We start from the raw sequence: 27,701 nt of genomic DNA, 5'->3' as shown, positions 1-27,701 counted from the left end.
TTATTGAATGAATACTGCAAATGTAATCAATGAATACCACAAATGTAATTAATATCGTAAGTATAATTAATGAATATTATGAGTATAATTAATATCTTGAATGTAATTCATGCCACCAAATTGTGAACTTAAAAATGGTTACAACTGCAAATATTATGTTCATTAAAAAAAAATAAGGTAGAATGTAATTACCATACATTATATGTGAATATGAAATTGAAAAAAAAAATAAGGCGGTATTCCTACAAATGACCTTGCTCAGTTAGAAAGGAATGCATGTTTGCAGAGATCACCTATCTCCCAAAGCAATCTGTCTTGCCTGAAGCACGGAAGAGAGACTGTGGAACCATCCTAGCTTTCTATGGCTGCAAACAACTTTTTTAGTGTTTGAAATACACAGTCCAGTCTGTTGAGGTCAGATTCTTGTCTTTTTTTGCCTTCTGTTTCTTTATGCTGCCTCAGATATTTAACACACCCACACACCCACACATGCTACTAATAAGTAAAAACCAGTCAAAAGGTAGATATAACTTGAATACTGGTCAACAGACAGTTTGTAAAATTTGATTTCATTCAGTGTTACAAAGGATTGTTAAATTTGGGCCCATGCTACAACTTTGAGGACACTGTAAAATAATGTAAAATAAGCCTATGCTGGATAATTTTATCAGCTTGACAGAAACTAATTTGAGAGGAGGGAACCTCAAAAATGCCTCCATAAGATCAGGTGTAGGTAAGCCTGTAGGGTATTTTCTTAATTAGTGATCTCTGGGGGAGGACCCTGCCCATGGTGTGTGGTGCTATCCCTAGGCTGGTGGTCCTGGGTTCTATAAGAAAGCAGGCTGAGCAAGCCATGGAAACAAGCTGGTAAGCATCACTCCTCCATGGCCTCTGCATCAGCTCCTGCCTCCAGGATCCTGCCCTGTTTGAGTCCCTGTCCTGACTTCCCTCAGTGATGAACTGTCATGTGGAAGTATAAACTGAAAGAAACCCTTTTCTCCCCAAGTTGTCTTGGTCATGGTGTTTCTGATAGAAATTCCCACCACACCCCCATAGTCGGGTATGGTTGCACATGCAGGGCGGGACACTTAGTCATCTCTGCCTACTCATTTCCAGGTCATACGTACTGTGTGACCCATGCCCCATGGTTTCACGGTCACGTAGTTGGGTCGACATAAAGGCATGATCTCTGAATGTGGGCCTGTGTGCACAGGTGCATCCTGTCCATGTGTGTATCCCCCTACCCTCACCGTCTCTTTTACTTGCACATGTCTTTCCACAGGCCTGATCACATCTATCCCTTTCTCTTTGTCTTGATAAAACTCTTGTTATTGGATTCTGTATGTCGTGACTTTTCCTTTGGGGCAAGAGCACCACAAAAAAACACAACATTTTCATCACAGCAGTAGAAACCCTAACTATGACAAAGCTAGGCACAGAAAAATAAAGATTTTCTGAGTTGCACTTCTTCACCTGAAACTCACTGTGTAGCTGAGGATGACCTTGAACCTGCCTTGGCCTCTGGAGTGCAGGGAGCACAGTAGTGCACCACAACTCCTAGTTTATGTGATGCTGGAACCTAGGCTGTTCAGATTCATAGGAACTAGATGCCCTTGCCTGACAGCAATCCTTCTGTTTACCAGGTCATAGTCCTTCTGTTTAGGACATTGTCATCAGTACTTGCTGCAAAGTGCAGTAGGATTTCTGCTGATCATGACAAGCTAATATCTGGAAGAAGCCAAGGGCCTTCCAGAGGTAAAGCCGGGGCCCAAGGAGTCTTGATGATATTGGCTTTTGATTATTAGCCGTTTCCTGCCATGAATTTCTAGTGTGCTATTGTAGCTTTTCCATCATTCATTGGGCACATTTTCTCCTCTGCTAATGGAATATTTAGATAACCTGTGCGGTAATGAAGCCAGGATCTCTAATTTCAGGCCTTTCTGTAATTAGCATTACAGAATTAGCGGCATCTGGCCAGGACCATCCCTGAATGGACGAAAGTTATCTTACCTGAGATACCTTACAGATTCTCTAAGAACAGACTTAATCATCCAGACTGTTTGAGAAGGCCTGGCGGATGTGCTAATTAAGCTTAACTTTCTCCTTTTCAAAGTCTTATCTCTAGTTTTAGATCCACCCTTAACAATTAACTCAGAACTAAAGGGTTCCAATTTACAGATACATCTAGCTGTGATGGAAGTTGCCTAGCAAATGGCATAGCTTGGAGAGATAAGGGCCAAAGGGATAAAAGGCAGTTTTATTTTCAGAGCAGGGACGGAGAAGAAAAAAGAGAATGGAAGAACTAGATGGGTAAGAACTGGAGGGGAACTGACTGAGATAGGGAAGAACTAGATTGTAGGAGAACTAGATTGGAAGAGAACTACATTGGAGGAGAACTACATTGGAGGACTAGAAGAGAGAACTAGAAGGACGAGATGGAAAATGAGGGCGAGCCAGATGGTGAAGAACTAGATGGGTAAGAACGGGATGATGCAGAACTAAGATGAAGGAATTCAGATAGCACTTAAAGGGGACAGCAGAAAGATGTGGAGAGAATCAGGCAAGAGAGGAGCTAAGTAAGAGAGCAGAAAAGAAGCTATGCGGAGAACTGACTCAGAAAAATAAAGGGAATGAACTAAAGAGTTCCGTGTACATAGATTCATTTCTTATCATCAAAGATTAGATTATCAGCTGGTTGTAGATTCTTCATTCTTCCGGGACCCTGGGAGAGGATTGTTGAGGGGCTGGACCCCAATAGTCCCATTAAGTTCTGCTATTTTGGGGGGCCTCTAACACACAGGATAAGCACTCAAGTGACTGAACAGCATCCCTCGCCCCTAAAGTTGCGTTTCCATAGGTATAGTCAGATTCATAAAGACAAAAGTTCTGTTTGGAATACACTTTTGGTGCTCTCACCTCTTTTTTGACCTAGTCTCACTATTAGCTTAGAGAGTCCTTAAACTTCCAGTCCTCCTGCCTTGGCTGTCAAAAGTGCTGGTTACACAGATGTACATTACCATACCTGGCCTACCTATCCTTTCTGCACCCCCCCCATAGGGGGTCTTGCAACGCTACTTTCCTAACACCCTCCCTCTGAGATGGGGGGGGGGGTCTTGCGACGCTACCCAGTGCTCCCAAGTTGGTCTTATACTCCTAGCTCAAGGATTCTCTGCTTCTGCCCCAGGTAGCTGGGACGACAGGTATGAGACTTCCCCTGGGGCACCGTTCAGAGATCTAGCTGTAACTCTTAGAGATAAGGACTAGCAATTTGTCATTTGATGAGAGAAGCCATGCCCTCAAGGGGAAAAGAAAGCCATCTCAAGTCACACTCTCCCAGTTGCTGGCCTTGCTGCCCGAGGGAGGTCCCAGGCCACAGCAGGTTGGTCTCAAACACAAAGATACCTTCCTACCTCTGCCTCTGGAGTGCTGGGATTAAAGCCATGAGCCACCGTGCTCCGCTATTTTATTATTTTTATTTATCAGATGACTTTTTTCGACATACTTTCACACTCAGTTTATGCATGCTCTTTGTTGAGAAGTATGTGAAGTTTTTTTTTTCCTCCCTTGAAGTATACAAGTAAGCGAACAGCACCGCCCTCTTCGAGCCATGTGCCGCTAAGCCCCTCCCCCTCCCCGTTTCGGAGATGCCTATCTGTAAGAAGGCTTGGCCCCGCCTTCGGCCCCGCCTCCTCCCTTGGAGCTGCTTATCAGCCGGCCCATGGCCACGTGCCTCCGAAGCCCCTTCTGTAGGGCTGTTTCCGGCGATGCCTATCTGCGGGCCGCAGGCGATAACCACGCCCCTAGTTCTGCTGCCCGGAGGCAGGACACGCGCCCGGCACGGGACTCTGCGCGCGGCGGCGCCTCAGGCATTGCGGCGGGCAGCCCGGGCTCCCGTGCGCCGCGGGCGTGGGAAGACCCCGGCGCCAGCCGTGGCGCAGAGCCCGTGGACGCGGCGGTAGCGGCAGCGACGGGCGTTGCGAGCGAGTTGGCCGCTCGTCTGTGAGACGCGCTTCTTCGGCGGTGGTCCGGCGCTGGCTGATTGTTGGGCGGCCGGCGCCATGTCTGTGAGCGAGATCTTCGTGGAGCTGCAGGGCTTTTTGGCTGCCGAGCAGGACATCCGAGAGGCGAGCCTCCCCATCCTTTTCTCCTTTTCTTTGCCAGGCTGGGCTACTTGGTTCCGCCCGGCTCGGTCTCTCGTTTTCGGGCCCAATGGGTTCAGGTTAGGCCGCCTCTCGGTTCCGGACTCGACTTCTCTTCTTGCTCCTCAGCATCACCTGCCTCTTTGCATGTCACTTTTCCTTCCTGCCACTTTGAAATACCACTATTTCAGCATTCCAGTCCCAGGCTCCGTTAACGCCCGGGGCTATCTTCCAGGACGCCTTTCCTGTACTGGTTGCTGGTTTTTTTTGTTTTTTTTTTAAGTACTTGTGATCATTCCTTTAAAAACAAAACAAAAACGAAAACAAGCTCTGCTGTAGCTTCTCACCCCATATAAAATTAAAAAAAAAAATCTATTGTACTGTGGCTCATAATGTCTCTCTCCCTGATCTCATTTTAATGCTTGTTACTGAGTGTGTGTTCAAATTTACCTTTTCATTCCTCTAGTGCTTCAGATACTGTCCTGTCTGAGGACTCTTGGATGTACTGTCTGCTTTTGCTGGAATTTATCTCCTGCTTTCGCAGACTCTTTCTTTTTGCACCAGAGACAAGAGCTTGACTTGTAGCCCTGGGGGGCCTCGAACTTGAACCTTTAGCCTTTAGCGTCTTCGGTGCTGAGGTTACATAGATGAGCAACACCATTAGCACAATTTATAGTTCTCATCCTGACCTTACAATGTAAAGGGTTGCTTTTCTGCTAGCTTTTAAAATCCTGAAAAATGAAAACATGTTTACCTGTCCTATTTATTAAATTGCCAGAGGGATTTCTTGCTTTCTTCAGTGGTTGCATGATACCCATCACTAAATGTGCACAGTGTGTGTTTGTAAAATGAATGGGTGAGAACCACTCAACCCTTGTTTGTAAGTCTTTGTTCTATACAACATTTACATTGCCAGCTATTCATTTTCGTACTGTCTCAGATGGGTACTTGTGCAGGTGGCTGTTTTTCTTCTATGACTACCCAAGGAATCTAAGGCTTTTTAGTGACTCCTTGAATTGTTACAAGAAGAAATGAGTGGAAGAGTGTGGGTTTACAGCTGGGCAATCCCTTCTTGTGGAGGTCCTGAGGGCTGTGACTGGATATGAGGTTGTGGTAGCAATGTTTGTTTGAGTCTATGATAATGAATAGACTGACCTTATCTGATTCTTATTTTTAATTCTCTAGGAAATCCGAAAAGTTGTACAGAGTTTAGAACAAACTGCTCGGGAGATTTTGACCCTACTTCAAGGGGTCCATCAGGGTACTGGGTTTCAGGACAGTAAGTGCTTTGATTTGCTTTTGAAGTTTTTTGTTCAATCTGTCAGTCTCTAAGTCACTTTCCATTGAGAAGATATACCCCATACATCTGTGTCATTTTATTGTGTAAAATGTCCATTATACTGTCTTTATAGTAGTAAAAATTAGAGAATAGTGGCTTGTTCATTATATGGATTTGCAATATTCTTGGTACTTTGATTGCTTTCGACTTGTGCATAGATGTATGGTTTAAATTAGGGATATTTGGCCGGGTGGTGGTGGTGGTGGTGGTGGTGGTGGTGGTGGCAGCGGCGGTGGTGGCGCACGCCTTTAGTCCCAGCACTCAGGAGGCAGAGCCAGGCGGATCTCTGTGAGTTCGAGGCCAGCTTGGTCTCCAAAGTGAGTTCCAGGAAAGGCGCAAAGCTATACAGAGAAACCCTGTCTCGAAAAACCAAAATTAATTAATTAATTAATAGGGATGTTTGTTACTGTGACAGTCTATTGGCATTAATTTCAGACGCTTAAAAACCTCTTGTTCATCTAAGAACTTTTATTTGGCTAACGTGCATGAGGGTGTGTGGGGGTGTGTGTTGGTGTTGGTGTTGGGGTGTGTGGGGGTGTGCGTTGATTGGTGTATGTGTGTTGGTGGTGTTTTGTTTTTTCAGCAGGAGTCTTGCTTTGTTGCTTTGGCTGGTACTGAGTTGTGTTCCTCTGACCTGAACCTCAAACTCCACTGTGTGTGTGTGTTTTAATGTACACTTCTAATGACTGAATACCTTTTAATATACATTTGTAGATATGATGTGACAAGTGTAAAATGTTCTAAAATTCATATGTTTATAGTCAGCCCTTTCATTGAGATTCTAATATGTCAAGTCAGACCTAGAACCCCGTGTAAGATTTTATCCAGCATAGATAGCTAAGACCTGAAATGATTTTCTCTTGGAGTCTTAGAGCTTGCAGGTTTCCAAGACAAGTCATTTTATATAGTGATGTGGACTTTATCAGTCTCAGAATAATCAGTAAAAGCTTTCTTTGATGACAATGGGAGGTAGACACAGTCAGGTATCTGAGGACTGATAGGAGTCTCTGGTTTTAAGTTGATTGATGTCCAGATAGACTACATAGATTTTTAAGCAAGAACTGTATTTGCAATTTGGTAAGTTTTTCATTATTAAATTTGATTATCTTTTCTGATTAGTTCCAAAGAGGTGCTTGAAAGCCCGAGAACATTTTGGTACGGTGAAAACACATCTAACGTCTCTGAAGACCAAGTTCCCTGCGGAACAGTATTACAGGTTTGTATGAAAAATAGCACTATTTTATGACGTTAGGTTTTGTAAAGAGGCAGGAGAAAACAGGTGTTGAATGATTCCTAGAACAGGTAAACGTCTTTGTAGAAGGAACAGAAAAGTCACGTTGGCAGTAGTGGCAGTCAGACTTGTGTTTTCGTATTTCCTTTAAACAGTGGTTAAGGAAACCGGTACTTTTTAACAAAGTTTTTTGTTTGGAGATTGTAATTTGATTGCAACATTCCTCCCCTTTCCCCCTCCCCTTTCTTTCCTTTTAGTCCAGGCTGGCCTCAAACTTGGTGTATACTGAAAGATGATGGCCTTGACCATCTCTCCCTCCTGCCTTTACCTCCTGAATGCTGGGATTACATATGTGTGCCACCATACCTGGTTTATATTGTGTGTAGAGTAGAGAACCCAGGGCTTTGTATGTACCAGGCAAACACTCTACCATCTGAGCCCTCTTCAGTTTTAATTTTCTTATTAATAAAAAATTGGGTTATGCTTCTCATTGATTAAACTTACAAGTAAAAGCCGGGTGGTGGTGGCGCACGCCTTTAATCCCAGCACTCGGGAGGCAGAGCCAGGCGGATCTCTGTGAGTTCGAGGCCAGCCTGGACTACCAAGTGAGTCCCAGGAAAGGCGCAAAGCTACACAGAGAAACCCTGTCTCGAAAAACCAAAAACCAAAAACCAAAAAACATAAAACAAAAAACTTACAAGTAAATACTACAAAGCTGAACTTGTCAAATTTAGCCAAATCTATTTAATGTATTTGAGTGCTGAGATGCTTCTGTCTGTTTTATGTGTTGGGGTTGCACATAGATTTTGTTTGTAGAGCCCCATTTCTGATCTGCTGCATGCATCCTTGTGACAGCCCTTAACCTGGCACCTGCTATGCCTTTGTGCAGGTTTCATGAACACTGGCGGTTTGTGCTCCAGCGTCTTGTCTTCCTGGCCGCGTTCGTAGTGTATTTGGAAACAGAGACCCTGGTGACTCGGGAGGCGGTTACAGAGATTCTTGGCAGTAAGTGCTTTTGTGTGATCTGTAGAGTCACGTACGTTAGCTTAGGTTTTTGTGTGTGGGGGAATATCTCTCTGTGAGTATGTGTGCACAGAATGTGTGACGCTCATATGGAGGTCAGAGGACAGCTTGGGTGTTGGTTCTTCTTCCCTCGTGTCCGTCAGTTCCCAGTATTGAACTGAGTCATCAGGCTTGGTGGCCAGCCTGAGGAGCGTGCAGTAGTATTATCTGTAGAGTTGATTAGGGTGGGAACACCCTAAGAAGCTAGGAAAATTTCTATCTATTTAACTGTGTATGTGTGTATATTTATTTATATTCTTCGGCTTAAATTGCCTTGATATCATGACTGTCTTTTATTCTGATGTTTTTTAGTTGAACCAGATCGGGAAAAAGGATTTCATCTGGATGTGGAAGATTATCTCTCAGGAGTATTAATTCTTGCCAGTGAACTGGTAAGAGGTGTGTGTGTCGGGGTAGTCCTGTGTGTGCAGATGCACCTCTGTGAATGTGCTTTGGAAGTCAGAGGACAGCCTCGCTGTCATCCCTTGTGCTGGTCATCTTTTTTGGAAGAAAAAAGTTGTATTTATTGTGTTTGTGTGCGTGCCTGTGCCATGGAGTGTGCATGGAAATTACAGGACGGCTTTTAGTAGGTTCTGTTGTTCCACCATGTGGGTCCCGGAGATGGAGCTCTGCTCATTAGGCTTGGTGCAACCACTTTACCCACTGAGCCATCCTGTAGGCCCTGCCTTGTGTTTTTGAGACGGTCTCTGGTCTGGAGCTCACCAAATAGGATAGGCTTGCCGGTGGGGTTCAGGGATCCTCCTGTCTGTGCTGCCCCACGCTTGGGGTTATAAGGACATGCACCCACATGGAGCTTTTGTTTTAAACTGGATCCTGGGGATCAAACTCAGGTCCTGATGCTTGCAAGGCAAATGCTTTACTGATTGTCCTACTTCTCCAACCCACCAGGTTTTACTTTTTTCAACTTCCTGCTTCTGTTTCATTCTTAATTCATAAATGGCTGTCTGAACTAAGGAAGTCTGGAGTCTTTCTTAAGCCTTCCAGCAGTCATGAGGTAGTCACTGACTGCATTGACTGTCACAGTTCACTGTTAGGGTAGGGTCAGAAAAATGCCAGTTCAGATGCTGAGGGAGGGAGCTGTGCACATTTACTAATGGGCACCTTTTTGGGACAAGATTTCATGGAACCCAGATGGGTCTTGAATTCACTGTATACAGCTGAGGATGACCTTGTACTCTTGGTTCTTCTGCCTCTACCTCCCAAGTGTTGTGGTAGGTGATGTTTTAATTTAAAAGATGATAATACCTCTTTCTTTTAGAAATGTCAAGGCATGTGTTCCTGACAACTGTAATAATTCTTAGAGTAATTTTAGGGAACAGTTTGACTGTGGAGGTTATTTTTATTTTTTGAGACCAAGTCTTATGTAGCCCAGGTTACCCAGAAACTTGTGATTCTCCTCAGCCTTCTGGGTGTAGGATTGTAGGAGTGTGCTACCACTTCAGCCCCTGGATGCATACTTTTTTTTATGTTTTATAAAATCTTTGTTGATAAATAATTCACATAGTATACAATTTGTCTATTTGCACAATTTGATAGACTTTAGTCCAGCATCCTCATAGGCCCATGACACCATCACTACTTTCTATTTTAGAACATCGCTATCTTCAATTTCATACACATATGTAATGTATGGTGATTACATTCCACCTTATTTTTTTAAATGAACATATATTTGTAGTTGAAACCATTTTTAAGTTCACAATTTAGTGGCATGAATAACATTCAAGATATTAATTACACTCATGATATTCATTAATTATACTTACGATATTAATTACATTTGTGGTATTCATTGATTATATTTGCAGTATTCATTCAATAACTATATTTATGATATTCATTAATTACATTAACTGTATTGATTTATTACATTCAGTTATTATGTCCTGATACTACTGTCCATTTGTGGGGTTTTCTGGATGCATAATTTTTATTTTATATTCCCTTAATCTGCTTTATTTTTGAAATCGTCCTGTAAAAATAACTGTAGACAACACGGATCTGTCAAGAGCAGGCGTGGCAGCCTGCATAACCTTCAGAGGCAGAAAGCTCAGTTTCTTTCTTTTATATTATTGTATAGGTGTATTTCCTGTGTGTATATCTGTTAACTACATGCCAAAAGGCCAGAAGAGGGTGTCACATCCCCTGGAATTGGAATTACAGACAGTTGTGAGCCATCATGTGGGTGCTGAGACTCTAACCCGGGTCCTCCTGAAGAGCAACTAGTTCTCTTAACTGCTGAGCCATCTCTCTAGCCCATTGTTCTTGCTTTACTATTACTGTGTCTGTGTGTATGGTGTATGTGAGTGCAGGAGTGTGAGGTGCCATGGCATTGTATAGAGCTTAGAGGACGACTTTGTGGAGTCTGCTCTTCTTCAGTCCACATAGGTTCTTGGGGTGGAACTCAGGTTGCTAGGCTATACTCACTGAGCTGTCTTATTGGTCTGACTGTCTGAGTTTTTGAAAACCTACCCAAGCTGGGCTTGATGGCGCATGCCTGTAATCCCAGGTTTAGTCAGAGTGATGTCTGGGAGTTGGAGGCCAGCCTGGGATACAGGGTGAGACTGTTTCATATCCCCCAGAGATGGGAAAGAAGCAGATGGTTGGTTGATAGCTCTTTTGAACTTCCGCATGGATCTTTCTAGCTTTCTGGATTTTTCTTTTTTCATGGTGGCCCTGTGCTCTAGGTCTGGCAGTTCGCAACTGTGTTATACTCAGTAGGGGGAGGAATAGAAAAGGAGAACCACTCCTTTTAATGGTGTTTGTTTTTATTTAATTAAATTAATACATTTTTTTATTTTTGAGACAGGTTTTCTTTGTGTTAACAGCTCTGGTTGTCCTGGATCTCGCTCTGTAGATCAGGCTGACCTCAAACTCACAGAGATGCACCTGCCTCTGCCTCCTGAGTGCTGGGATTAAAGGCATGTAACCATGCCCGGCCAAGGACGCTTGTTTAAACACGTAGCAGTTTTTGAGACAGGGTCTCATACAGCCTAGTTAGATCCTCATCCACCTTCCGAAGAACTGGGATTGCAGGAATCTGCCACCATACTTGATTTATGCAGTGCTGGGGATAGAACCCAGTGATTTGTGCCTGCTAAGCACTAGCATTCTACCAGCTGAGCTCCGTTTCCTTCTAACTTCTGTTTAGCTTTCTTAACGACTGCGATTGGGGTGTGGCTGCATGGTCACACACTTGCCTAACATGTGGAATGCCTCCGTTCCATTCACAGCAGTGCGAAAATGGAACAGATGGAACAAAGCAGCCATTCTGTGACTGTTAGCATGGGGCCAGATTTGGCATCTCTGGTGTATGTGGAAAGGGCCAGTGAAAATTTGAGACATTCTCAATATGGACATGGGGAGGGGATACTGAAACTCATTGAAAAGTCATATCATCAACTCAGACTTGTTGGAGCATGTTTAAATCTGAACACTGGGTCACTGTTAGTGGCTGGGGTGAAGTGTCTTGACTACTGTGTGTGTTGGGAATGTACTGAATGAGTAGCTCAGAGAAGCTTGTCAGAATGGGTAGGACTTCATGAGAAAGGGCTCTTGAGTTGGGGTCTCGAAATCCTACCTCTCCTTCAAGACGACATTGGACTGACGTAATTTTGGCTTTTTAACCTGTCTGTCTTTGTTACTAATTCTGGGTGACCAGATGGGCCCTCAGTAGTTGGCTATGGACATGTGATCATTTGGCCTAGGTTTCCGAAGATAACAGAGTCATTGATTGCCCTGGCATTTTTTTTTTTTGTTGTTCTGAACAGTAGCTGATGAGCTGTGAAGTTGACATTTGCTTAATTTAACATAACTTTATTCCACAATAGCCAGCTGAAGGCATTAGAGAGGTTTTAGAAGATGCTAATTATATCTTGGGCTTGTAGCAGACATTATGTCAGTTCTGGTGGCATTCACTTCAGAGAACCTTCTATTTTAATGTGCTTACATGCACCTGAATACAGAGTCTCAGTTATGTATAGGTGTCTAGATTGGAGGTTCTAGCTGTGATTGGGGGGAGGCGCCGAGGGAGAAACCATGTAGTAATGTACTTGATTTCTTCTCTTTGTGCAGTCGAGGCTGTCTGTCAACAGTGTGACTGCTGGAGACTACTCTCGGCCCCTTCACATCTCTACTTTCATCAATGAGCTGGATTCAGGTTTTCGCCTTCTCAATCTGAAAAACGACTCCCTGAGGAAGCGCTATGATGGCTTGAAGTACGACGTGAAGAAAGTAGAGGAGGTGGTCTATGATCTTTCCATCCGAGGCTTCAATAAGGAGACAGCAGCGGCTTGTGGGGAAAAATAGGAGCTTCTCCCTGCGGCTGGCCTTGCCGACTTGGCATTTGCCAGGGAGGGCTAGCACAGTGCCTCTTCCTGTAGTTAGCACGCCACTTGCTAAACGCCATGCTTTATTTTCGTAACCAGCTGTGTGGCGTGAGTATCAGAATTAAGATACTTTTTGGATCTAAGAAACCTTTCCACGGATAGGGTTTTCTTTGTTGAAGTTTCAGTGAACTTGCTGTGTAATTTGTTGTATTACCATTTTGTCCAAAGTGTAATTGTCGGTCTCTTGGTAAAAGTACTTTTCTTGCTTACCTGACTGTTGATGTACTGATTGACAGGTTTGTTGTCTTGTTCATGATTCTTCCTGAAGTGACCCATGATATTTTCTAGGTCCAAGTTAGTCCTCCATTTGCCATCCTAGCCTGGGTACAGTGTGAGAATGGTTGACAAGCAGGGGAACTTGATTTTCTCCTTCTTATTTGAAGCTTTGTAAATTAGTTTTTTTTTTTTCCCAAGAAAATTAGAGGCCCCGATTCTTTCACTGCCATCAAAATACAGCAGATGAAATTGTACAGTCCAACTCAGCAAGGCCGGTTTAGAAAGGTCTGTTTAGTGAAGTCTCTGGTTCTTTAGAAAAGTCTGTTAAGTGGTGTCTCTGGTTAGAGCACCTTGTTTTCTGAGGTCACCTTGTGACCTGCCTGTCATAGTAGTTATAGTCACTGTCACACCTGTCTTGAGCTAACACCCATGTGCTGTGTTCATAAACCATGAGACGTTTTCCCAGCAGCCAGCTAGACCTGGTCTCGGAGTAGAAAGCCATCCTCATGCATTCATTGATTAGCTGTACCCGAGGAGTGTGTTCTTAGAGAAAACAGTGCTGTTTGGTGTGGAAGAAAGTAAAATTTGGCTTTAAAAAATTCATGTGATTGGTAGTATTTTTTTGGAATAAGAAATTTCAGGTTTTGTCAGGCGGTAGTGGTGCATGCCTTTCATCCCAGCACTCGGGAGGCAGAGACAGGTGGAACTCTGTGAGTTCAAGGCCAGCCTAGTCTACAGAGTGAGTTCTAGGACAAGCTCCAAAGCTACACAGAGAAACCCTGTCTCGAACTTCCCCCGCCCCCACAAAAAAAAAAAAAAAAGAAAAAGAAAGAAAATTCAGGTCTTGATGCTCTCAGTATGTTTTAAATGTACAGTTCAGGGTATCATGTGAACGTTGTGGGCTCCTCCAACCCTTCTCCTTTTCAGATAGTATAAGAATGCACATATGGCCATTCTTGGGGCAGGACTGAAGTTATTAAAGTCGCGGCTGGTCATGTAGCTTGGTAGTAGAGCACTTGCCTTGCAGGTATGAGGCACTGGGTCCATCCCTGGGACTTAAAAAAAAAAAACAAACCCCAAAATCCAACAACAAAAATACCCTAGTTTTTTGGCACCCTCTGAAAGGAAGCTGCTGGCATTTCCAGTATAGTAAGTATTTAGGAATGTACCCTTTCTTGCTTGGTAGTAGTTTGGGCTTCATGTCTGTGCAGTGGGATATTTGACACTGGCTTTTATCAGGCGGTGGTTAAAGACTGACTGGAGAGTGGGGCCTGAAATTGCAGGCCTGTACTCCCAGGTACTTGGGAGGCTAAGGCAGGAGGAGGGCAAATTCAAGGCCTCAAGACTTGCCAGGCTGATTGAGTGAGACCTTGTGGCAAAAAACAACCAAAAGGCTAGGGGAGTGTTTGAGTGACCGTGTTTTCCCAGCATGTTTGAGGCTTAGGTTCAGCCCCTCATTTTCTGTGGGCTGGGGTGAGGCCGACGCTTAATTTCCCATCATGAGGGACAAAGGTAGGGATGAGATGTGATTGCTGTATATTTTTGGACATGTAGACTAGCTTTCTTCCTGGATCTTTTTGCGGGCTTAGAGTAAGTTATTAGGCCATTTTTTTTGTTAGTTTGCCCTTTGAGACAGGCTTTAGTTCCTAGTTCAGGCTGGCCTGGGACTTGCACTTCTGTTTCTACCTCCTGAGTACAGGTTTAGGCTCTTGAAAGTGTCTGGGAACGTTGTTTCAGATGCTCAGTCATAGCACACGCTGGACTGAGGAGGTTTTTCAGCCACACCTTCACCTAGAGGAGGAGATTCCACAGGTCCTTGCTTTGTTGCTTCAGTGTGGGCTCTGCTGGACAGTAAAACTCTTGCCAAAAGTTTTAGATTTTTCTACTTAGAAACAGAGGGTGTGATGTCCCACCTGTAGTGTTGTCTAGACTGGTCTCAACCTCCTGGGCTCAAGCCCTCCTCCTGCCTCAGCCTGCCAAGCAGTTGGGGCACTAGGCCAGTGCCACTGTACCTACCTGACTCTTGAACTTGAGTTTTAACAAATGCAATGAAATTGCACTTAAAGCAAAGGCGTACGTTCTGGTCTTGTAATTCCATCTGAGAGTTAGATCTGGTCTTGTAATTCCATTTGAGAGTTTAGAAGTGTCATGTTGATAGTTAGTTGTGTTTGTTGCTGGTTTGTAAAGCAATAAAACTGTTTTTGGTCTCTTTGTAACTTAGTGTGCTTCTGTTTGAACCCTTCTCTGTGGAGAATGAATTGTTACGGTTTCTTTGATGCTGAAGCAGCCTGGAGTGGTAAGCGTGTGCTGTTGTGTGATAGTGACACTAACCAGGACACTAGCCACGCCCAGGGCTTTAATGGAAAGTACAGGTAATGTCTGTGATCTACCTCCACCAGGAAATTAAAGGTGTTTGAATTGAAGATGTCAGGGAAACCTCGCTTCTGGTTTTAGTATACGTTTTTGTTTTGATGACCAGGTGGATTAAACCCAGGGCCTCACATATGCTAAACATGCATTCTGAGATAAACCACTGAGATACACAGCTCCCAGAATTATTCTTCATTTATTTTTTGAGACAGGATCTCATGTAGCCCAAGCTGGCCTTCAGTTTGCTGCGTAGCTGAGGATGGTTTTACTTCTGATCCTCCTGCCTCTAGCTCCTGAGTACCAGACTAGCAGGTGGGATCCACAATACTGTCATGGTAGGATCAAGTCCAGGGCTTTGCACACGCTAGGCAAACACTCTACCAATTGGTGTATAGCCCTAGCCTCAATTGTTTCTCAATTTTGGAAAACCAGATAGGGCAGCTGAAGAGATGGCTCAGCAATTAAGAGTATCACGGCTCTTTCAGAGGACCTGAGTTGGGTTTCCAGCACCCATATCAGTCTGGTAGCTCAACTGCTTGTAACTGCAGCCCCAGGAAATGTGATGCTCTTTTTCTGGCTTCCTTGGGCAATTGTACTCCAATTCTTATACTCCTAGATACACATTTGTTCATATAATTAAAAATAAAAATCGTATAAAACAACAACAGAACTAAAAAAGGAAACCAGATAGAGCCCAGCAAGATGGTTCAGTGGGGAAAGGCACTTGCCACTAACCTTATAACCTGAGTTTAATCTTCAGGACCTCAGGATCCCACATGGTGTAAGGAGAGAATGGACTCCCACAAGTTTTCCTCTGGCTTACACATTAATGTGCACACATAAAATAAATCAGCTGTAATCAAAGTTTCCTAAAAAGAGAAAGAGGTACCAGAAAGACATCCAGGCTCCTAGGCAGGCTGAAGAAGAACTGCCCTGGATGTGTTCTTACTGAAGCTTTCTTTATTTGGATTGAACTGTTTTTCTTTCAGCTGGAGCTTCCTAGCCATGCCTGACATGAGGGCTTTTCCCAAGCCTGAAGTAATTTTTCTTAGTATCCAACTGTATTTGGGTTTCTAGAGGAACAGGACTCTTGGAATGAATAAATTATAAAAGGGGATTTATTAGATTGGCTTACTTGTGTAATACGGACTACTTAGTTCAACAGTGGCTGCATACACACTGCAGAGGCTGAGGCTTAGGCCCCCAAATGTGGATGCTTCAGCACTAAGGCCTGGAGGATTCCTGAGAACTGCTGGAATTTCAGTGCGTTGGAAGGCTGAAGAAGCTGGGTCTGACTTCAGTGAATGGTGACTGCTGATGGTGGCAGCAGAGTCGATGCTCACCATCAGGGAATGAAGCTGGCAGGGCTGCTGCCAGAGGCACTGCCACTTTGGGAGAGGGTCTTCTCCCCTTAGTCAGTCCTTCCTGGAAATACCCTCATGGACCCAGCTAGGGATGTCCATAATTGATCCCATGTCCAATCAAATTGACAACCAAGATGAACATTAACTGTCAAGGCCACTACAGTAAGTAAGCACTGTACAAATAAAAACAACCACCTCACCAGGCAGTAACCCACACCCACACTGTGAAGTTGTGTAAAACTGCTAGTGCTGGTTGGTTAAATAAGGATGAGCTGGGTAACTTAGACTAAGGTGCAGTTAACTCAGCTGGGGAGTGGAGAAGGAACATCGTCTGCAGGGGCCACTGGCAGTTAAAGCGTTACCCTTGGGTGTTTGGGGATGAAGCTGTGTAGCAGGTAGCTGGTTGTTCAGAAATGGGCAAGCTCCACAGAGAACGTGTGATGTGTTGAACATGAGTTGAGGGTAGAAACCTCAGCCAAGGGCGTGCTTTAAGGAGTTGGGGGCTAGGAGATGGCTCAGTGGCTAAGAGCGCAAGCTGCACAAGCTTGAGGACCTGAATTCAGATCCCCAGTACCAAGTTCAAAAATACCACAAAACTGGGTTTGGCTGTGACTAGCGATGTTGGGGATAAACGAGAGAATTGCTGGGGCCTGCAGCCTGCGAGCCAACTCCAGATTCAGTGGGAGACCCCATCTCGGGAAGGGGAGTGTGATAGAGCAGGACACTTGACATTCTCCTTGGGCCTCCACCTGTACATAGGTGAACATGTAGGGACATGCATGTGAGCAGATGCCATATCCCACCCCAAAACAAAACAACAACCAAATCCATCAGGCAGAGGAAATAGATGGGAGAGGTTGGCAAAAAAGGAGTGGTCATCACAGAAGTTACAGTCTTACAAGGTTTTGGGAGAAGAGTTCCATTTTCTTGAACAGTTACATTTGTTCTTTTGACAGTTCCCTACCTGTATGTAGTGCGTTTTGATAACTCCTTGCCTCTTGTCTCCCTCCTACCCCGAATACCCTATCCCCATAGTCCCTTTCTCAGGTTCCTGTCTGTTTTGTTCTGTAATTCACGCCTGCTTCTCCCCTAGTGTCTTAGTTAGGGTTACTGTTGCTATGAAGCAACACCATGACCAGCAGCAAGTTGGGGAGGAGAGGGTTTATGTGATTTACACTTCCATAGGACCATCAGCCCAGGAACGGCCCCACCCATAATGGGCTGGGCCCTCCCCCATCAGTCACAAATTAAGAAAATGCCATGCAGGCTTGCCTGCAGCTGGGTCTTACATAGGTATTTTCCCAGTTGAGGCTCCCTCTCAGATGACTCTAGCATGTGTGAAGTTGACATAAACCAGCCAACACACCTAGAATCCATCAGAAGCATATAGTTTGGCAGGGAAGGGTTGTGTTTCATGGGCTTGATGTTAGGGTCTGTTGATAGGCATCGTATAGGCCCACTGTAGGAAGCAGCTGCTGCTGGGGGATTATGATTGCATGGACTGTGTCATGCCTGCAGGGTAGCCCTTCACAGGTCTTCTGACTGTTACTGTTCTCTTTCCTGTATTTGTGTGCTGCGGTGGGACTCGTGGAGGGCAGAGGACAGCTTGCAGGAGCCCAGTTTTCCCCACTGGTGGATCCTGAGGATCAAACTCATGTTGAGAGATTTATAATATGGCATCTCATGGCCTTAGAACCAGGCGGTTTTTGGCTGTAGGGTAGGTTAGGTGGGCTATGTTGTACTAACGCTGCCAAAGTCTGTAGGCATTGCCTGTAGGTGGTTTCTCTCTGACTCATGGGCCCTGTGCAGTGCAGGTTGGCTGCTATTGTTCCCTAGGCTTGACAGCTACAAACCTGGCAATGGCTGGTCACACGGGAGGCAAAAAGCTGTAGAAGTTCTCACACGCTCCCACACATGCTCTGGCTTGGAAATGACACATCACCTTTAGAGTCGGTTCCTGTGAACTAGACTCATGGCCCTGTTAAACTATAAAAAGCCAGGAAGTGAAATCATGTGGTGTAGGATGGGAATCCGAGCTGGTGAGTCACTGTGAAGGTAGGAGGAACGGTTATTCAGTGTGCTTCCGGACATACCAGTGTCATTGGGCTTGGGTCCCAGGGCCACACTTGGTGGTGACAAGAAGAGGTTCATCTGTAGGTTTCCTGCTTGTGAGATTGATAGATAGAGAGCAGTTGAGCTAGCATTTGTGTTGAGTTTATATGTGTGTTTTGTACCTTTTTTTTTTTTTTTGAGAAAAGGCCTCATATATCCAATGCTGATCTTCAACTTGCTATTTAGCGGAGGATGACCTTGAACTTCTTCATCTTCCTGCTGTGATAGCTAAGGAAAACTACCTGCTAAGTATCTGGAATTGGAACTACATGGGGGATGCCCTTGTGTCTTGGTCTGTGTCCTCCCCGCCCCCCCATATATATGAGAAAAAGAGGAGAAAACATTACTTGTCAAGTAAAGTCCTCGGCTCTTACTTCTGAATGTTACCATAGGTCCTTGTATCATAAACTGGCTACTTACATATAAAAAGGAGGGTCAACACAATTAAGATATCAGCCTTTAGACTCACATAAATGTGACCAGTGATTGGATTCATAGGAGCCAGAGCCTGTAGGGAATGAGCCGCTGAGGACTCCATCTTAGAAGTTTGATGCCATTGAGACAATACCAGGAGGAATTCCAGGAATGCAAAAGACTTTCTCTCCTCACACTTGCAAAAGTAAATTGTGCCCTTTGGCTTGAATAGCAGCCCTCCCCATTTAGCTAGGCCTTAATTCCAAAGCCAACGGTGGGAACTGAGGATAGTTTTAGCTTAAATAAAAATTGGGCTAATTACTACTTGATAGAATTAAGGTGGCTTCCAGATGTTTTCTGACTCCTAACGCTGCCTCCACCCTCCTCAGAGCTGTGATTCCAGACTTGCACCATCATACCTGTTTTTTTCTGGTGTTATGAGATGAAACCCAAGGTTTTGTGCCTAGTAGGCTCTGCACATTGAGGTGGGCTGTATGTGCTTCTTGGCTTGGAGAAGAACTTTTCTTAACTTTGTAAGTTCTGAGCTGTGAAGCAAGCCCAGTTACCTTTGAAATTTGTATTGAAATGATTTAAGGAGGTGGACTCTTGGTGTGTTGCCCAAGCTGGCCTTCAGCTGGAGGCTTCCAGATAGCTGGGCTGCAGGCATGTGCTGTGGTGTCTGCTGTAACTGTAGCGTTGGTGTTTACATAGACTGTTTCTACCTTGATGATCTCTTGTGATCAGCTGTGACCTCAAAACAAACACCTTTGATCTGCAAATAAGCACCTTTGATCCCAGTATAGTTGTCTTTAAAATTAACATGAAAATAAGGGGAAGGTTTGGCTTTTCTTTAAGATGTTAGGGTTTTGTGTCTTATGTTTCTTGTTCTTTGTGATTAAATATCCTGACAAGAGCAACCCAAATAGAAGCAGTTTATTTTGGCTCTCGGGTCAGGAGTCCATATATTCACAATGGGGAGCTCAGAGTAGCTGGAGCTTGAAGCAGCAGCTCACATCTCATTCACAACCGGGGACAGAAAGGAATGTGTGCTAGTGCTCAACTGGCTTTCTTCCTTTTATTCAGTCCAGTATCAGAGCCCACTGAATGGAACCATCCAAAATGGGTGGGTCTTCCCACCTCATCCCAATCAAAATAACCCCTACAAGCATGCCCAGAGGCCCATCTTCCAGAAGATTCTAGATTCTGCCAAGTTGATGACTGGCATTAACTAGTACACCTGGCAAACTGGAGGACCCAAGTTAATACTCAACAAATTGAAAAATCCAGGCTTGTCAATGTGTCCTTACAATAGCCAGTGCTGGAGAGGCTAGGACTGGTCCCCCCACCCCCACCCCTCAACTTGCTGGCTAGCCAGCCTACCCTACCCTACAGGTTTGTAAGAGACTCTGTCTTTGCCTTAAAAAGAAAAAAAAAGGGGGGGGGGGTGCCTAAGAAACAACACCCAAGGTTATGCTGTGATGTCTGCATATGTAAATGTACCTGCATACATGTATACCCCACCTTCTTAAAAATGTTAGGGGTGCTGAAACAATATCTAAACAGGTAAGAGATTCAATATTCAGATAAAATGAGTGCTACTGTGATGTGTCTGTGCTGAATAATTTTATGTCAACTTGACACAGGCTACAGTCATCTGAGAGGAGGGAACCCAGTTGAGAAAATATCTCCATAGGATTGAGTAGGCAAACCTGTAGAGCATTTTTTAAATCAGTGATCAATGAGAGAGGGCCCAGCCCATTCTGAGTGGTGCCATCCTGGGTAGGTGGTCCTGAGTTCTATAAGGAAACAGGTTGAGCAAGCCGTGAAGAACAGGCCAGTAAGCAGCACTCCTCCATGGCTTCTGCATCAGCTCCTGCCTCCAGATTCCTACCCTGTTTGAGTTCCTGTCCTGACTTCCATCACTGATGGTCTATGATGTGGAAGCATAAGCTGAACAAACCCCTTCCTCCCGTAATTGCTTTTGGTCATAGTGTTTCATCATAGCAGTTGTAATCCAAACTAAGACAGTGCCCAACTTAATTACTGCCTTGTCTTGGCAAAGTTCAACATTGTCTTCTTTTGTATCCTGCTCATCTAATTTGGACAGCCTACTGTCAGCACTTGAGACAAGGGCAGTTTCCTGCCCAAATGGCAACCTTTGTTTAACTTTTTTTTTTTTTTTTTTTTGGTTTTTCGAGACAGGATTTCTCTGTGTAGCTTTGGAGCCTGTCCTGGAACTTACTCTGTAGACCAGGGTAGCTTTGAACTCACAGAGATCCACCTGGCTCTGCCTCCCAAGTGCTGGGATTAAAGGCATGCACCACCACCCAGCTTCCAAATGGCTAACTTTGTCACATAGAAAGCAAACTCCATATGGAAGTTCTTCGATGCCCATCTTCCTTATTTGAAGTAAATTATTGCTGCCAGGAGCAGACATGTCTCACTGTCATGAAAAGCCCTATGTTTAAAAAAAAAACATTTCAAATACCATATTCTCTAGGTCTTTGAAGTGTTTAAAGACCATCTATCTATCTAAATATATCTGTTTAATCTTGAAAACATACCTAATATGACTACAAGTTTGATTATTATAGATCACAAACTACTGACCTGCTTTTCTTAATTATGCATTACATTTTTAAATGAGCTACATAAGCACAATACTCCAAGAGTAGAAAAATACATTCAGTATAACAAAAATAACTTTAAATTTGTTTCAATATACCAAAATGCATGCCAATGTAAGATATTTGAGGTTAATAGTTCATCCTATATTCCTATATTTCCCTAAATGATGGCAAACATCCATAAGCCACCTAGTAACCGAAAACCACCATCCCACCTCTAGGGACTGTGGACGTTGTGTTCTCTAGACTGCTTCCTGTTGTCTTGGGATTAAGGCATCTTTAGGGAACCTCAGAAAATTGAAATAATGGTCAAGTCCTGGGAAAAACAGTTATAACATTTGTTGTCCAGTCTCTGTGCAATGGGAAAGCATAAGGCTTATCTACAGTCCTGACTGGCATAGTCTGTGAAGCTGGACCATCTCAACCAACAGCCTTGAAGTTGTTCTGGATGCAGAACTCTGAGGAAACTGCAACAGAGGCACTCTGAGAGGCTGGATTGCCTGGGCCACCCATTTTCACTGGTGTCTGGTTCCTTTGTTCTGAAAACATACAAACTTTCAAAGGTACTATATAATCTTCATTAACACAAATATGGACTGTGCATTATACACAAGCCAGATATTTGCTTTGTTTTGTTTTATGTTTGAGTAAGTAAAATATATGTTATCTGTCTTGTAGTTTTCCTTGTTTTATTTCTTTGTATGTAGCCAGGATTTTCAGCGGGTCTTCTCTGATCAAACCTGATCTCCATTAACCTTGAATGAATCTACAGCTTTTCATTTCCTATGGAAACAAAAGCATAACCTCTTCCCCAAAGCAACACATTTTCTGACTTCCACTTTAAAGTTAAGACATCCCTAAAGTATCTAGGCTGGTTTAATTTGGCAGTCCCTTTAACAGTCCCATGTCTCCCAGCAACTGTTGTTCGCTCATCAGCAATCAAAAAATTCAAAATCAGTACAACACCATACAGGATTCAGACTCCCTGTGTATTTTCCATCTCTATGTGGTTTATTCTTTTTTTTATTATTTATAAACTATTTACTTTTTTTCTATGACATTTCTATCCATTTTATTTTCTTTCTTAAGCCTATGCAAATTTTTAAGCACACTGTAACCTGTTTAGCAGTTTTTTTTTTTTTTCTGTTTGAACCTGCTTTACTGTATATTTCTAGCCTTTTGTCTGCATGAGCAAAATCTTAAACTGCTAAACAATTGCTGGGTTCTCCACAGCAGCTTTTGGTGGCTGGTCCAACCCCCATCTTGGGTCTGTGAAAGCTAAGTCTTAAGCTCTAAGGCTGGTCCAGAGATGTGTGGCTGTGAATTGCATTCAACCCCCTAGACGTAGGAAGTGGGTGCCTACACCATGGCAGGCATTTTTACTTAGTTTTTTGTTTCTACTTTATGTACTGGCTGCTCATGGGCTTGCTGTATGGCAGAGACTCAAAAAGGAGCTGTATCTGTTTTTTATTTGTTTGTTTGTTTTTTCCCCCAACTTTCTCAGGCCCTGTGTGGAAATATGGGCCTCCTGTTGGAAAGCTAAAATGTAGCAGGTTTTTCATTTTGGGCCCTCAACCAGCTCTCAAATCATGACACCGAGACTTCTTATTAGTTTTGGATGCTCAGCCTAGCTTTGGCATGTTTGTGACTAGCTCTTTTAACTTAAATTAACCTGTTTCTTTTTATCTGCCTTTTGCCTCGGGGCTCCTTACCTTTTTTCTGTATATCTTACTTTTGCTGCTCTCATGCCTGCTGGTTAACGGCTGCCTGGCTTCTTGCCCCGAGTGTGTCCCTGATTCTCTCCATTGTCTTCTTTCTTTTTATTTTTGGTCCATTCAAGCCTAGATTTATCCTCCCATTTTTTTTAAAATTTTAAATAATTTAACTTTATTTTATGTGTGTTGGTACGAAGGTGTCAGATCTCCTGAAACTGGAGTTAGAGACAGTTGTGAGCTGCCATGTGGGTGCTGGGAATTGAACCTGGGTCCTCTGGAAGAACAGCCAGTGCTCTTAACCGCTGAGCCATCTCTCCAGCCCCTTCTCCTCCTATTTATTCTCTGTGCCTGCCAGCCCTGCCTAGCTATTGGCTATTCAGCTTTTTATTAGACTAATCAGGTGCCTTAGGCAGGCAAGGTGAAACAAATGCAATACATCTTTACTTAATTCAACAAATGCAGCATAAAGAAAAGTAACACACCTTTACACAGTTAAAGTAATATTCTGCAACATAAACAAATGTAACACATCTTTCCATAGTTAAATAACAAGTGTTGTGGGATGTCATTCTGTATGCTGTGAATATGTATTTCTTTGATTGGTTGATATATAAAGCTGTTTGGCCAATGGTGAGGCAGAATAAGGTTAGGTGGGACATTATAACTAGAGAGGAAGAAGGAGAAAAACAGAACAGAGGAGACACTGCCAGCTGCCACCATGAGAAGTAAGATGTAAAGGTACCAGTAAGCCACAAGCCATGTGGCAAAGTATAGGTTTATAGAAATGGGTTAATTTAAGATGTAAGATCTAGCTAGCGAGAAGCCTGAGCCATTAGGCCATATAGTTTGAAAATAATATAAGCCTCTGTTTATTTGAGTCTGAGAGCCTGTGGGACTAAGCAGGACACAGGAAAACTTCCAACTATAATTGGTGCTTCACTGTTGGGCATTGATCCACATAGAACTAAGAAAGCTTAAAGATTCTGAACACACAAAAACGGAGCCACACTAGGCTTCCTAGTCTCACAGTCTCATGTCAGCAGCAGCGCAGATTCGTCTCCTGACAACTGCCTGTGAGATGGAGCTGGCCACCAGCTGCCATGAGCTAAGTGGCATGATTATGGATTCCCACCGAGTTACACAGAGGTTTCTCCAAGCTGTGCATTGAGTAGCAAATTTAGCTTTTGCTAGTACAGACACGCACACACACACACATACACACACACACACACACACACACACACACACACACACACACACACACTAGTTTCTGGGCTACATGCTGCTTTGATGGAGGCATAGACTCACTGCTTCCAAGAGTTGGTGGTATGCATGGCTCCCAGAGCTGGCAAATTACCTCTGCCATATTGGGAACATGAGGTGGGCAGAGTCAGCAGCCAAGGCTGCCACTTCATTACTAGCTACTACAGTTTAAAGCAATAGATTTACAATAAGACAGATTCAGAAAACATAAGACTTTAAATGGTTTATAAGTGTGTATAAAAATGTATATAGGCTTAGAAGAGAGAAAAAATAAATATGGATAGCTATATAAAATGGTTTTTAAAAATAAAGTCTTTAAAGAGAAAGTAAAGGTAATATAAAAAATAAGCCACATAAAGATGGAAATCATACAGAGAGTCTGGATTATATTGTCTTTGGGATTTTTAACTGCAGAGAGACATTTGATTGTAAAAACTGCTAAGTTAAATAAATATGTATATTTTAAAGGTATCTCCATTTCAAAATTTATGTCTAAGAATATGTTGCTTTGGAAAAGAGGTTCTGCTTTTGTTTCCACAGAAGATGAGAACCTGTGGATTGCTTCCAGGCTAATATATTTTGATCAAGGAAGACCCCCTACGCCCAAATTCCCAAAATATTGTTTAAGAATGTTTATTTTTATTCAAAGCAGGTTGATTATAAATGCAATCTCTTTCTAAAAAAGAAAAGGGGATATATATCTATATATATATTCATATATATATATATTCATATAGATATATGATAGGATGAAAGGGTAGATTAATGAACCTACTTTTAAAGAGCAACAACTTGTTTAAAAATGTTTTACATTGCTATGGATTTTAGTTTATTGATACAAATTAAGCATTAATTTTGTTATTTTATATATATATAAAATTTTATTATATATAAATATATAAATTTCTACTCTCGTTTATGGCATTATGTTTATGTAACTCATTTAAATTGTAATGGATAATTAAATACAGATTGATAATTAGTCATCTATGATAAACTTACAGTCATGTTAGTTAAGTTTTCTAGGTATACATAGATATATTGGAGATAGGTAATCTTCAAACATTTTCAAAGACCTATAGAATATGGCATTTAAAATGTTTTAAAAACTTAGACTTTTCTGGATAATAAGACATGTCTGTTCCTGGCAGCACCAGTTACTTCAAGGAGGATGATGAGCATTGAATAAACTCATAAAGTTGCTTTCTTTGTGGCAAAAATTAGCCACTGGGCAAAAAAGTGTCCTTGCATCGACTGATTGACAGTATGTTGTATAAACTGGACATGCAGGACCCATAGGAAGGTGACTACTAAACTTTGCAAGGTGAAATGGTCCTTCAGGTTCCTGCTTCACAGAAGAAACTGCCAGACACTCTGCAGGACATACAGAGAAGTCACCGAGAGACTTTAGGCCTATAGGTTGAAGAAGGATGCCCAATATTGCAGAGGAACTTTGGGTAACTGTCCAGGTAGCCAGTTGCTGTGGGGTGTTCTGTGTGCTGTAAATATATGTTGCTATGATTGATTGATAAATAAAATGCTGATTGGCCAGTAGCCAGGCAGAAAGAATAATGTAGGTGGGACAAAGAGGAGGAGAATTCTCAGAAGTGGAAGGCTGAGGCAGAGAAACGCTGCCAGCCACCGTGATGAGATGCAACATGTTAAGATACCAGTAAGCCACAAGCCACATGGCAACTTATAGATTAATAGAAATGGGTTAACTTAAGATATAAGAACTGAGCCGGGCAGTGGTGGCGCACGCCTTTAATCCCAGCACTTGGGAGGCAGAGCCAGGCGGATCTCTGTGAGTTCGAGGCCAGCCTGGGCTACCAAGTGAGTTCCAGGAAAGGCGCAAAGCTACACAGAGAAACCCTGTCTCGAAAAAACAAAAACAAAAAAAAAAAAAAACAAAAAACAAAAAAAAAAAAAAAAAAAAAAAAACCAAGATATAAGAACTGTTAGCAAGAAGCCTGAGCCATTAGGCCAAACAGTTTAAATAATATAAGCGTCTGTGTGTTTATTTTATACGTGGGCTGTGGGACTGTGGGGGCTTGGAGAGACCCAGAGAGAAAGAATCCAGCTAGCTATAGCCAACTGTCTCTGTCATTCTAGATTTTGGAAGTTGCTTACAATGTTCTTCCTGTTTACTTAGGTAATATATCCTTCTGGGGTCTTTGATGTAGTTGAAGACTAGATAGTTATAATTTTCCTTGGTTATGATAAAAGATTAATTATATGAAACTTTAGACTCACAAATATAAGATAGTTGATAGAGTATTTTCTTTAATTTTGTCAAATACAAAGAGACTATATATTATAACTGTAATTTTTGCTTGATAACTGTTATATGTAATTTTACTATGTTAAAGTTAAAACCTTCCTTTTTGATTAGACAGAAAAGGGGAAGTGCTGTGGAATGTTGTTCTGTGTGTTGTGAATATGTGTTGTTCTGATTGGTTGATAAAAAAAATGCTGATTGGCCAGTAGCCCGGTTGGAAGTATATGTGGGGTAAGCAGACAAGAAGAATTCTGGGAAGAAGAAGCCTGAGTCAGGAGTCAACAGCCAGACACAGAGGAAGCAAGATGACAAAGCAGAACTGAGAAATGTACCAAGCCATGTAGCTAAATGTAAATAAGAATTGTGGGTTAATTTAAGTGTAAGAGCTAGTCAGTAATAAGCCTGAGCTAATGGCCGAGCACTTATAAATAATACTAAGCCTCTGTGTGAATATTTTATAAAAGTTTGTGAGACTATGGGTGAGAGATTTGTCCCGACTGTGGACCAGGTGGGACACAGGAAAACTTCCAACTACGAACAAGTGCCCAACTTAATTTTTTCCCCTTCCTTCCTTCCTTCCTTCCTTCCTTCCTTCCTTCCTTCCTTCCTTCCTTCCTTCCTCCCTTCCTTCCTTCCTTCATTCCTTCCCTCTTTGTCTTCATCTTCATTTTTGTCTTCTTTGTGGGTGCCAAGGATTAAAACTCTGGTCTTCGGGCTAGAGAGATAGCTCAGTGGTTAAGAGCACTGACTGCTCTTCCAGAGGTCCTGAGTTCAATTCCCAGAACCACATGGTGGCTCACAACTACCTGTAATGAAATCTGGTGCCCTCTTCTGGCCTGCAGGGACACATGCAAGCAGAACACTGTATACATAATAAGTAAATAAATCTAAAATAAATAAATAAACTACTGGTCCTCATGTTTGTGCAGCAAGCACTTTGCCAGCTGCGCTGATCCCAGCCCCTCTGTGATATTTTGTAGTTTAGCTCTATCAGAGGAAGGGTAAGGCAGGCCTCTTGTTCACTGTAGATGCTTGACATTGCCTACCGAATGAATAAACGTTTTACAGGTATGCAACAGCACACTGAACAGTGTCAAAAGGCTTATTCCCTCACAATGTGGGAAGAGAAAAGGACTTTTGTTTTTTGGATTAGTGAGCTTTT

The 27,701-nt window shown here is 43.0% G+C and overlaps 1 protein-coding gene across 3 annotated transcripts in view; it reads left to right on the top strand.

The window, feature by feature from the left end:
- The first annotated feature begins 3,867 nt into the window (after positions 1-3,867).
- Positions 3,868-27,701, top strand: part of Tsn (translin) — a 52,965-nt gene continuing 29,131 nt past the window's right edge. Inside the window, exons 1-6 of one of the 3 annotated variants that reach the window (XM_059280398.1) lie at positions 3,876-4,124; positions 5,325-5,418; positions 6,598-6,694; positions 7,599-7,714; positions 8,084-8,163; positions 11,867-12,389. In XM_059280398.1, the coding sequence (XP_059136381.1) occupies positions 4,059-4,124; positions 5,325-5,418; positions 6,598-6,694; positions 7,599-7,714; positions 8,084-8,163; positions 11,867-12,100 (687 nt within the window). In that variant the 5' untranslated portion in view covers positions 3,876-4,058 and the 3' untranslated portion in view covers positions 12,101-12,389. Of the gene's footprint in view, positions 4,125-5,324; positions 5,419-6,597; positions 6,695-7,598; positions 7,715-8,083; positions 8,164-11,866; positions 12,390-27,701 lie in introns of those variants that run through there. The other 2 variants (XM_059280397.1, XM_059280399.1) reach the window with 2 other exon arrangements.

This window comes from Peromyscus eremicus, chromosome 15, assembly GCF_949786415.1.
Source record: "Peromyscus eremicus chromosome 15, PerEre_H2_v1, whole genome shotgun sequence".
NCBI lineage: Eukaryota > Metazoa > Chordata > Mammalia > Rodentia > Cricetidae > Peromyscus > Peromyscus eremicus.
Note: the sequence above shows the minus strand (reverse complement) of the source record. Positions and strands in the feature narration are given on the sequence as shown.